Consider the following 12,500-nt stretch of genomic DNA (forward strand, 5'->3'; position numbering starts at 1 on the left):
CTAATGGAAATTATTTGGACTTTTAAGTGCTTATTCATTATTGTGATTCCAGTGATGGATTTACGGGCTCCACTGGAAGTTATTCAGGTTTTCGGTGATGTTTTCATGACTCCAGTGACAGTTTAATGAGGATTTTGCATCATCAGTGAGAGAAGTATCCATGAGAACCCTACTCCTGATGAAATACGGGGCAAGGTATGCGCTTTTCGCCTATAATTAAAAAAAAAAGACTGAAAATTGTAACCTTAGACCAGATAATTCAGACTAACTGGGAAAAATAAATATAATATAGATTCAGTTTTGGTTCTTAGTGCAGAAGTTGAGTTTTTTTTTTTTTTTTTTGATACCAAAGACCACATTAACTTTCCCCGCACCATTCAATAGTGAAAGCATCAGTAACTAACATTTCTATAATAAGTTATCCTTGTCAGTTACGTCTTTCTTGGTGGGAGGATTAATTGCTTAAGGATGTGGGCCTACTGATTTCTTGCAATGTCCCTTGTATTCTTGTTTGATTTTTTATGTTTGTAAATTATGAAGAAAAAATAATATCAGCTAAGATAAATAGAGAGAGAGAGAGAGAGAGAGAGAGAGAGAGAGAGAGAGAGAGAGAGAGAGAGAGAGAGAGAGAATGACAAACATAATATAAGCAGACAGATATAGATAGACAAACACAGTCATTAACACTAGTTAATGACAAGTTAAACCTCGCTGCAAACGTCATTTCTCTTATACGTCTACTACATGCCCTTCACTTTTCCTCCTTCTCTTTCTCTTCCTCCTCCTTCGCCTCCTCCTTCTCCTCCTTCTCCTCCTCCTCCTCCTTGTCTTCCTCCTCCACTTTTCGCTCTCCTTACGACCACGATTGGTCTGGGAATGAACTACCACACGAAACCGATTTGGCACAACTAACACTGTCTCGAATTTCCCACAAGTCGACGACGCCGACGCTCTCGGGTTATATTATTTGTTTTGTTTTGTAATGGTAGTAATAATAATAGTAATGCTGTTGATGATTGTTACTACTACTACTATTACTACTACTACTGTAATAACAATAATAATAATAATAATAATAATAATAATAATAATAGTAAAACAACAATGATAAATATATATATATATATATATATATATATATATATATATATATATATATATATATATATATATATATATATATATATATATATATATATATATATATATATATATATATAATTTGTGTTAATATAACTGTGTGTGTGTGTGTGTGTGTGTGTGTGTGTGTGTGTGTGTGTGCAAAGCGATGAAGATACAAACATCAACCAGACACAGTTCAAACCTTCGCTTGTTTCGCAGTCACCAAAAAGCCACAGTCGAATTATTTGGCGGTGTAAGGCGAGGCAAAACAAAAATTTTACTTCCTTACCATCTGTCAAGCCGTCCATGTCTTTTATTTCTTTCTTTCTTATCTCTTTCTTCTCTTCTTCCGTCATAAGTCACGCGCCCCAACTCTGTTTCAGAGTTTAGGAATGGCATGATGGTTTGCCTGGTGTTCTAGTTGCTTGTTTGGAGGTTCATTTAGCGAAACAATAATAAACTTTATTTTGTTTTCTTGTACTACTTCTCCCTCACCATATACACTGCTATACATTTATAGCGGCAGTTATGGCTATTAACTGTGGCTTATTTTCATCAAAGGCTGTTGTGTTGGTTTGTGTCACCGGGAGACTAAGTTCCTCTTTTACTAAATGAATGCAAGTCTTACTTGCTTTCATTGTAGATGGTAACCGAATGGGAAAGTGGTCTCAATGTACTGTGCCTACGTTAATTCAACTGTTACTATTGCTGCAGTTGTTGCTGCTACACATTTCATATCTCTTCGTTCCTTCCCTCCTGCACCTTTCGGAACACGAAATTCGATATGGAAGGGAAAATGAGACTGGTCTGTCTGTCCCTTTTCTCTTTACTTTCTCTTTCGTTTCAATAGGCCTCGTCTCACTTAATATTCTCCATGAGGGTAAATTATATATATATATATATATATATATATATATATATATATATATATATATATATATATATATATATATATATATATATATATATATATATATATATATATATATATATATATATATATATATATACTAATTATTTATTTTCATATACATATCTATTTTACTGATTTTTTTTTTTTCACCAGCACATAACACACGACTTTTGTATCACGTACAAGTTGTATCAGCCGTTTCATTCACATGTAATAGATATCTCAGAGTACGCGCAGTGTGTGTGTGTGTGTGTGTGTGTGTGTGTGTGTGTTGGATAAGTTACAGTCAGCACATATGTACTCCTTGTAAGACTCAAGGTCTCCTCCATATCGGCAAGCGCCACTCAAGGACTCTCCCCACACACCGTGCTGGAGGTTCTGCAGGCACCGCCACCTGTCTTCACCAAGGAGTTCCTCGGACACTTGTATGAGATGGATGATAACATTCTATAGATTTCCACGCATAAGATCACGCGAATCGGCTACAAATAACGCTGCATTCATCTCCCATATATGCAAATTATATAAAAGTATTATTTCGTTGTGATAAGACCAATACATTTTTCATTACATAGGAACCTTCATCTTGAGGTTTAGATTTACCATTATTATCACATGGCAGAATATTAGCTAGGATGAATAAGGTAACGGTGTGGAGGGCATGGGGTGTGTCTTTAGGGGCCCGTCTCGTTAGGCCGGACAGCAGGAAGGAAAGTGGGAGGGGAAGGGAAGGTGAAAAACAGGGAGGGAGCAGCGGGGTATAAAAGACAGCTCCTCCCGATCCAAGACACAGACACCACCACTTCATCCTCCTCGTCCTGCCCGTCCTACTCGTTAATTTTACTCGTCTTCCTCCTGTTTCAGTCTGTCTTGTTTCTGTTTACTGGACGAAAACATGGTGTTCCTAAAGGTATGTTGTTGTTGTTGTTGTTGTTGTTGTTGTTGTTGTTGTTGTCAGTAGTAGTAGTAGTAGTAGTAGTAGTAGTAGTAGTAGTAGTTGTTGTTGTTGTTGTTGTTGTTGTAGCAGCAGCAGCAGCAGCAATAGTGGTAGTAGTAGTAGTAGTAGTAGTAGTAGTAGTAGTAGTAGTAGTAGTAGTAGTAGTAGTAGTAGTAGTAGTAGTAATAGTAGTAGTAGTAGTAGTAGTAGTAGTAGTAGTAGTAGTAGTAGTACTGTAATGTAGCAACATTACACCCACCACCACCACCATCACCACCACCCTGCCACCACCACCATTGTCATCAACAACGTCATTGCAGTGGATATATCCTCAGTCAGAAGTGCGTGCGTCTTATTCTTGTATTTTTCCTTCTTTGCATATCCTGTGACTAATTTCTTTTCATTTCTGTTCTGTCATTTCCCAGTCAATGCACCATACATGGATGGTTTACAACTGAGACACGGTGGATGATTTTATTGCATATTCATCTATTCATCATTCACTAAATTGTTCAACTCTCTTAAGTATATTACAACAATTAACTTTTTTGGAAGCTACATGTTGAATAGATTTCTCTCTCATTTACGTCCTTGGCCAAATTTCTTGACATGCAGTGAAAAAAAAAATATATATACTTATTTACTTAAACACTGATATAGAAGCGCCACGTAAACCTTCTGAGCAGAATGGTAATTATCCCTTATGTTTATACCTCTGCTTCATATTCCTAGCGTTCGTCACTATAATTTCTTTCAGCATCTTTAAGCACACGTCACAGAGGAGAGGGATGAAAAACTAGTGGGGGATTCGTCTCTTTGTTCGTCTAGTGACTTCACTCTCATCTACTTCTCACAGCAAGGTTCCTGCTTCATACAGCTTCCATTTTCCACTGAAAATAGATCTGCAACATGAATTGTATAGCTTGAGAGATATAAATACCGGCAGATAGACAGATAGACACACACACACACACACACACACACACACACACACACGCAGAGAGAGAGAGAGAGAGAGAGAGAGAGAGAGAGAGAGAGAGAGAGAGAGAGAGAGAGAGAGAGAGAGAGAGAGCCTATACGTATTTTTACGTATGACTGCAAAATAAGTGACTAACGCAGAGATGAAAAATATAATTATTTTGTTTTCCTGCGCTCGCCGAGACACTTGTGTATGAAGGTCTGACACCTGCATCACTTGAACACCTGTGGACTCAGTGAAGTGACTGGAAGTGCATCAAACACAGCTTAGAATACTTCCGTGGTCCCTTTCTCCTCGCCCTTTTTTGTCTGTCTGTCTGTCTGCTTGTCTGTCTGTCTGTCTGTTTCTGTCTGTCTGTCTCTCTCTCTCTCTCTCTCTCTCTCTCTCTCTCTCTCTCTCTCTCTCTCTCTCTCTCTCTCTCTCTCTCTCTCTCTCTCTCTCTTACTGATAAGCTATACTGTAAAAAGGAGTAAGTTTTATTCATGTTTATTTTATTTGATTCAGATTCTGGTGGTGATCTCAGCAGCTGTTCCTGTCCTCTCAGCGCCGCAGTTCCCGTCTCTCGAGGGATCTTCCACTACCCCTTCCTCCTTAGAAACCTCCGTCTTGCCAAGACAAGTTACCAAGGAAACAGTTAATCCTCGTTCGTCGTCTTTCAACTACCGCTACCATGTGAATGCGCAAGACACCGGCGACGAGAAGAGCCACCAGGAAATCTTTGAGAATGGCGCAGTGGTGGGATCGTACTCGGTGGTGCAGCCAGACGGCATTCTACGCATCGTCACTTACCGCGCCGACAAGCACTCAGGCTTCCAAGCCAAAGTTGAGTTTCAAAAGGGCTATGGTAACCCACTGCAGCAACAGCAATCGAGGCCTGTCACGAGCTCAGCACCACCTCTTGCAGATTCCGTTCAGAGCTTTACTCCAGTCACCGTGTCAACTCCCAGAATTCATAGAGTTGGTTCCAGGTTTGTAAATCCTGGCACCAACCATGCCAGCCCATCCTCCGCATTCAGAGTCTTTCACGGTGTAGGTTCTGGCCACGTGCGAGATCGTCCTGCCTTCACTTCTCATTTCACTGTGGGATCCAACAGGTTCAGAGACACCGCCACCTTGCAGGCTCAGGGCTTGGTCCCTCCGGCTTTTGTCCCTCAGATCTCCAGGCCATTCAGTGGAGCACCAGGGGACAAACGAACTGAAATCTTCACAAGATTCTCTGGCTCCAACGCTCAGCAAGCCCCCGCAGTCCGCAGTGGGACCTCTGACTACCAACGACAGCAGCACTCCACCTTTCGTAGTGGAACCTCTGCCAAGCAGCGCCAGCGGGACTTCATCCTCCGCAGCAGAACATCTAGCTCTCAGGGCCAGAAAAGTGCCACCGTCCATAGTGAAACATCTGGCTCTCAGGCTCAAAAAATCTCCAGCATCCCCCGTGAAAACCCTGTACCTCATGCTCAGAAAAGCTCCACTGTCCGTAGTGAAACCTCTGCCTCTCAGGCTCTAAAAAGCTCCACCGTTCGCATTGGAGCCTCTGGCTCTCAGGCTCTAAAAAGCTCCACTATCCGTAGTGAAGCCTCTGGTTCTCAGGCTCAAAAAAGCTCCACCGTCCGCAGTGGAACCTCTGGCTTTCAGGTTCAAAAAACCTCCACTGACCGCAGTGGAACCTCTGGCTCTCAGGCTCTAAAAAGCTCCACCGTCCGTAGTGGAACCTCTGGCTCACAGGCTCTAAAAAGCTCCACCGTCCGTAGTGGAACCTCTGGATCTCAGGCTCTAAAAAGCTCCATTATCCACAGTGGAACCTCTGGCTCTCAGGCTCAGAAAAGCTCCATCATCCGCAGTGGAACCTCTGGCTCTCAGGCTCAAAAAAGCTCCACCGCCCGCAGTGGAACCTCTGGCTCTCAGGCTCAAAAAAGCTCCATCATCCGCAGTGGAACCTCTGGCTCTCAGGCTCTAAAAAGCTCCACCGTCCGCAGTGGAACTTCTGGTTCTCAGACTCAAAAAAGCTCCATTGTCGGCAATGAAAACCCTATACCTCGGGGTCAGAAAAGCTCCATCGTCCGCAGTGGCACCTCTGGTTCTCAGGCTCAAAAAGCTCCACCGTCCGCAGTGGAGCCTCTGGTTCTCAGGCTCAAAAAAGCTCCACCGTCCGCAGTGGCACCTCTGGTTCTCAGGCTCAAAAAAGCTCCACCGTCCGCAGTGAAGGCTCTGGCTCTCAGGCTCATAAAAGCTCCATCGTCAGTAGTGGAACCTCTGTCTCTCAGACTCAAAAAAGCTCCAACACCCGCAGTGGAGTCTCTGGCTCCCAGGCTCAGAAAAGTTCTATCACTCGAGGTGAAATCTCTGGTTTTCAGTCTCAGGAAAGCTCCATAACTCGAGGTATAGTCTCTGGCTCTCAGTCTCAGGAAAGCTTTATAACTCGAGGTGAAATTTCTGGCTCTCAGTCTCAGGAAAGCTCTATCACTCGAGGTGAAATCTCTGGCTCCCAAGCTCAGAAAAGCTCTATCGCTCGAGGTGAAATCTCTGGCTCTCAGCCTCAGAAAAGCTCCACGGTCCACAGTGAAATCTTTGGCTTTCAAGATGAAAAAAACTCCACTATCCACAGTGGAGCCTCTGGCTCTCAGGCTCAGAAAAACCCCACCGTTGGCAGTCGAGCCTCTCACTCTGAGGGTCAACAAAATTCTGCTCTCCATAGCGGAATCTCTGGCTCTGAAGCTCAGCAAAACTCTAAACTCCACAGTGGAACTTCTCGTCCTGAAGGTCAGCAAGGCTTGAAACATGGTGGTAAAACCTCTGTCTCTCAGACTCGGATGGACTTCACCTTAAATAGCAGTGCCCCAAAGATTCAGGATATTTCCACTATATTGGATACTCCTTTTATCACTGGATCATCAGGCTCATCTGCCTCTCTCTGGTCAAGTACTAAGAATTCTGGAGCCTTTAACAGTAAGTCTCATCGGTCTCCTCCCGCTAGCCAAGGAGCACCTTCATCTCCAAAGTTTTCCCTTCAGACAAATAGTACCGCCGTGTACCGTAGCTCGAGCAGTATTGATGAGCAACGCCGTTCCTCGAGGCCTCTTAATTCTAAGTCACCTACAAGGAGTGCCCAATTATCAGGGTTCAGCAGCCATCCTGCTGATGAGCCTCAAGAAATTGGATCCTTGGGACCGGGCTTTAGTCAAACGTCCTCTAACGGCCATCACGGCTCCTCTTCACCCAGTGACCACACCCAAGGATCATCTCGCTCCGGCCAAAGTCAAAGAGAGCTTTCCTTCAAAAATGATACTTCTCCTTCGTCTTCTTCCTTGGCTACCTCGTCCTCCTCTGCCTCCTCATCTGCAGATGAAAAATCTTCGGTGCTACATATGTCCACTGCAGCACGCTCTTTTCCTGCAGCACTCACCGATGACCTCATCTCCGGTTCTCTCTTCATCACCAACGAAAACTTAGACAGTATTGACGCCGTAGAGTTGGCAAGGCAAGGCTTCGACGGCCAGACTTTCGTTTACAGACTTGTTGCTGTTCCCGTCAGGCAGTAGCAAGCCCCATAACTGTGCAGTGGTTGAGTCAGTCGCTAGTATAGTGCAGGACTGTTATATCCATAGATAGTGATGTGCTGTATGTAGTGTGGATACAGAAGACATTCGAACTTACGATACATCTACACATGTACTGACATCGTGGATTTCAAGATTTTTTTGTAAATGTATTTATACGTTGTTGCTGAACTGTATCATTCAGTGGAAAAAAAAATCTTTCTGGGACTCGCCAGCGACACACACACGTTTTTGTTGTCATGTAAATTAATTATGCATGAAGACAGGAGCAAACTCATGTTTTATAGCTATTATTTTGAACTGTACGTACACTAGAGAAAGGGATATAGAATGGGGACATTTTTCAAGTTACAGAAATTGTAAATATTTAGAAGGAATTTGTATATGAAATATTATGAAGACAATAAAGAAATATCCCCAGCGAGTCAAATGAATAGCTTTACAATGGCAGTTTGTCACAGATTTTTTTTTTTTTCCTTTTAAAGTGAAGATCAGTAGACAGATCCATCATCATTATCAGCCTCTATGTTTCCATTTCAAGAAAACCCCTAAATGGTTCAGAGGCCCGTTCACTGCTTTTCTGACTTCAGATGTTATGGAGAAACCCATTTGGTTTGTTTTCTCACGATAGACATGCTCAGCATCGTTATACCCGTCTAGTCTGGCTCCACTGATCGTTGAAATAAGTAAGCCTCTTCACCACAAGGCAGTTTTCTCTTCAATAGCAAGTACGCATATTAGGTACACACGAATATGAATCGATTTTGAGAACGTGGAACAAGTGTTCATTAGTAATTATCTATGTACTTAAATACATGGATAAATATTTATGAAATAATCTCGGTTGCTGAAATGTTTACTGACATTCAGAGTAAATTATTTAATTTGGCTTCCAGAGATTGATTAGATACAATGATGAATAAAATTATTTAGTGGACTGTCACGTGTAGACTTACTGGCTTTTTGTAACTTTCCTTATTTTCTTATATTTAAAATACTACTGGCGGATCAATTATAAAGTGTGAACGAGAAATATATCAGTTCCTCCTGAAACCCACTTTCTTTACGGCTACTGAGCCTCGCGACGCCGCCCACAGGTGGAGGCACCGCCGCCACTTCTGACAGTACCACAGCTGACGCACGTTGAGCAGGGTTGCGTCGTTCCTGCTTTTCACGCCGGAAGACTCCCACCCCATTCCCAGCCAACATGTACGTCAAAAGCGAGCCAGATTGTGACTTTGATATAACCATGGAGATGATGACAGACATGGAGACGAACCTGCTGCGGGAGGAACTGTTCGGTAACCACTGCATCGCGTCGGGTAAGTGTCCAGAGAGGTCGATTTTCCTCCCACATGCTGCCTCCTTCACAGCATGAGGATGTCCCCCCACAGCCCGTATCCATCCCTTACAAGCACCACTCCATCTCAGTGTATCATGAGTCATGCTGCCTTATCCCCAAATACTATACGAGCTTCAGGAAGAACACGAGTAAGAGGAAAGGTTGATCCTAGTAAGCATTTTCTGGTCGATTCGCTGGTGCCATGCCTTGCCTCGCCGTGCTTTGCCTTGCCTTCACGTACCAGCTGGCTCGTACGCTGCCCTCCGACACCTAGAATTTCATTAGATGTGGCATAAGTAGATAAGTCTTAGCTAAGGATTAATCACCATGGCGACGTAATCTGTCAGTTGGATGTCAGTGTGATGCGAGGGGCGGGGTATACCATGCCGGGCGTTTGAGTGTTGACGTGGTGTTTGTGTGGCAGCACGGTCACGCTCTACCCCCCTCCCCTTCCCTACTCCCACCCGCTCCAGTGCTCCTTTTTTTTCCTATTATTTCCTGTGTCTGTGTGTGCAGCCTTGTCGCACGAGTTGTTGTGTCGCCATGCGTACAGCTCGCCGTCTATCTCATTCATGGGGTGTGGGTTAAGTCAAAGATTGCGTGTGGAGTGGTTAAAAATAGTATGCTGTATATTACTCGCTGGCATAGCAACCATGTATTGTGACTTAAGTAGTGGACTTTACGTGTCGGTTATCCATGCATGTTAACATCACATGAATTGTTGTGTGGTTTGGATTTCGTTCCCGACACGAATGTATGGTAAACAGACAGGCTGGGAGCATGGTCACTGTGTCAGTATTCCTTCGCCGGTACCCACTCTAGCAGACCTGTTCGTGTGTTGGCGGGCAGGGAGATTTCACTTTTTTTTTCCTCTCTCTACGGCGAGAAATAAATCCATTCTGCCTGAGAGAGCTTTTGCTTGCTGTTTATTGTCTATACGTTCCTCTGCTTCTTTGCAAACTTTCTTGACTGAGATTTTGTATATGCTAACAAATCAGGAGTGGTTAAAAGCGAAAGCTACCTTCGGGCTTGTGGGTGCAGTAGCAGTTGCAGTACAGAAGATCGATAAAGGTTGTGCTACCTGGCACCCTCATCCAGATTTAGTGAATGAAAGCGGTCACTGTAGGACATTGGCATTTTGAATTCTGTGGTTGAGAGAAATTTAATGTATTGTGACATTGGCATTTCTGTTAGAATTCGGCGTTTAAAGAATTGCCTCAGTTTTATTATCAGGAGAATTTTGAAGCAGGGAAATTTTAGGCATGTGTCCCTTTTAACTCTTTGGTTACATCTGGCCTTTTCGAACGAGAGAGTGAGAGCAGTGAAGTAATAAGAGTACGTACGTCTGAGAAGTATAACAATTATAATTATCAGCCCAGAAAAAAAAAATAAATAAAAAAAAATGGGGTACGTGATAAGCTGCAGACGGACCACTGAAGAGTTTGGTGGAGGAGGGGACAATCCGACAAGAGCACTAGTCTGAGGAGAAAGAGGGGATGAGAGGGACACCAGGCAACTAGAAGCAATCCCACAAACATTACCAGGTTCCAGTGAAGGTGATAGGACATTCAACTATCGTGCTCTATTGTATGGTTGACAACACTTGCAATAGTCACTGTAATACTGAATGAGAAGCAATGACAAGTAATTTGTATGTAAGAAGACAGGCGTTGCCCGCCGACACGCATAAATTTATTATATGTAAGAGGGGAAGTGTTCCGTCTTTGAATGCACTTATACGTATAAACTGTGGGAAAAAAAAAATCAGTGATCACAGGAGAGAATTGCTGATGCGAAACTTGCTCATGATATGAGTACGTTAGTGAGATGGTTAAAAATGGACAACGGGGAAGTGGTTTCTCTTGTGAAGATGATACATGAAAGTAAAATGAAGATGAGAAAGAAAGGAGAGCTGGGTTGTTAGAGTTAGTGAAGATGAAGAAAAGAGGGTTGTTAAGAGCTAGTAAAAAGATGAGGAAAAGAGAAACGTTAGTGAAGATGAGGAAAAGAGGAGAGCTGGGGAGTTATGAAGATGAGGAAAAGAGATGGAGTATAAGCGGTTTAGTTAGCAGGAGAGACAAAATAAATAATATATTTTATAGTTATTTATTTTTATTGTGGATTGTTAGCATAAATATTTTTTTCTTTTTCTTATCGTGTTAGAAGGGAGTGAGAAAGGATACCGGTCTTGAAGTGATCCACTATTGACAAAATAAACTTGTCTTTTGTAAAAGAAAAATAATGAATAAATAAAATAAGATAAATAAATAAATAAAAAATTCACGTCAGTAGGAAAAGTCTTATATTTTTTTAGTTAATGAGTAAATATTATTGCGAAAGAAAAAACCAAGAGACCCTGAATATTTGTTTGACGTTGTGTGTGTGTGTGTGTGTGTGTGAGTGTGTGTGTGTGTGTGTGTGTGTGTGTGTGAAAGTACGTGTTGTTTGGGTGTATGGCACTGTATATCCATGTGTATTGTATGTTAATCATCTTGTATTACGGTGTTTCTTTGTTAGGTCACCTCGATGCAGAGAGAGAGAGGAGAGAGAGAGGAGAGAGAGAGAGGAGAGAGAGAGAGAGAGAGAGAGAGAGAGAGAGAGAGAATTTCCTATTACGCAGGTGTAGTACATGATTACATAAGAAATAAATATCTTTCGAATGGCTGGATAAGTCAAAAAGTGCTGGAACACGTACACTTAGCTAGCATTAGTGAGTCGGGAGGGAGAGGGCCTAGGAGAGAGCGAGAGAGGGCAAGGAGGGAGGAGTAATTACTGTGAATCCAGAGAGTGAGAGGAAGGTATTGGAGCAAGGAATCGGAGAATGTGAGGAAAGAACAAGTTCGTGGAGAAAGAGGCAACATGACAGGAAAGGAAATACATAAGAGAGAGAGAGAGAGAGAGAGAGAGAGAGAGAGGAGAGAGAGATGAGAGAGAGAGAGAGAGAGAGAGAGAGAGAGAGAGAGAGAGAATGCTAAGACACTTGAGGTAGGAACGTAAATAGAGAGAAGACAGGGAGTGAGGGAGATAAGAAAGATAAGAAAGATTACAAGTTGCATTATGATTTTGTTCCTTTTTGCTAATGGACAGATTTTCTTCTCTGGCCTTCGAGAGAGAGAGAGAGAGAGAGAGAGAGAGAGAGAGAGAGAGAGAGAGAGAGAGAGAGAGGGGGTGGGGGGGCAGGCTATAAATGTACACAAAGGAGACAAAGAAACTCAAAGCTTGCGTGCTAAGGAAAGCAAAGAAAGAAAAGAAGATCCAAGGACGAATATAATGAGAGAGAGAGAGAGAGAGAGAGAGAGAGAGGAGAGAGAGAGAGAGAGAGAGAGAGAGAGAGAGAGAGCCACCTTGTTCATTTTTATATCGTGTGTGTGTGTGTGTGTGTGTGTGTGTGTGCCTCCAGCGGAAAACCGTCATCTGGTGTGTGTGTGTGTGTGTGTGTGTGTGTGTGTGTGTGTGTGTGTGTGTGTCCCAGAGCTTAGCGATATCTCCGTGACCTTGTCGAAGCGGATGGTGGTGATGCTAGTAGTTACGGTGCAGGTGCAGGTGTGCTGGTGGTGGTGGTGGTGATGCTGGTAGTAGTAGAAGTAGTAGTAGTAGAAGTAATAACAGCAGCAGCAGCAGCAGTAGCAGCAGCAGCAGCAGCAGCAGTAGTA

General features: G+C 43.0%; 2 protein-coding genes across 3 annotated transcripts in view; both read left to right on the plus strand.

The window, feature by feature from the left end:
• The first annotated feature begins 2,930 nt into the window (after positions 1-2,930).
• On the plus strand, positions 2,931-7,487 carry LOC135107246 (mucin-22-like). Its single transcript, XM_064016906.1, has 3 exons — positions 2,931-2,945; positions 4,456-5,989; positions 6,034-7,487. The coding sequence occupies exons 1-3, from the start codon at positions 2,931-2,933 to the stop codon at positions 7,485-7,487; spliced, it is 3,003 nt and encodes a 1,000-aa protein (XP_063872976.1).
• A 1,030-nt stretch (positions 7,488-8,517) lies between these two features.
• Positions 8,518-12,500, plus strand: part of LOC135107539 (cyclic AMP-dependent transcription factor ATF-6 alpha-like) — a 39,981-nt gene continuing 35,998 nt past the window's right edge. Inside the window, exon 1 of one of the 2 annotated variants that reach the window (XM_064017515.1) lies at positions 8,518-8,827. In XM_064017515.1, coding sequence (XP_063873585.1) covers positions 8,713-8,827 — 115 coding nt within the window. In that variant the 5' untranslated portion in view covers positions 8,518-8,712. The remainder of the gene's footprint in view (positions 8,828-12,500) is intronic. The other variant, XM_064017519.1, reaches the window with a different exon arrangement.

The sequence above is a fragment of the Scylla paramamosain genome, chromosome 15, assembly GCF_035594125.1.
Source record: "Scylla paramamosain isolate STU-SP2022 chromosome 15, ASM3559412v1, whole genome shotgun sequence".
Lineage (NCBI taxonomy): Eukaryota > Metazoa > Arthropoda > Malacostraca > Decapoda > Portunidae > Scylla > Scylla paramamosain.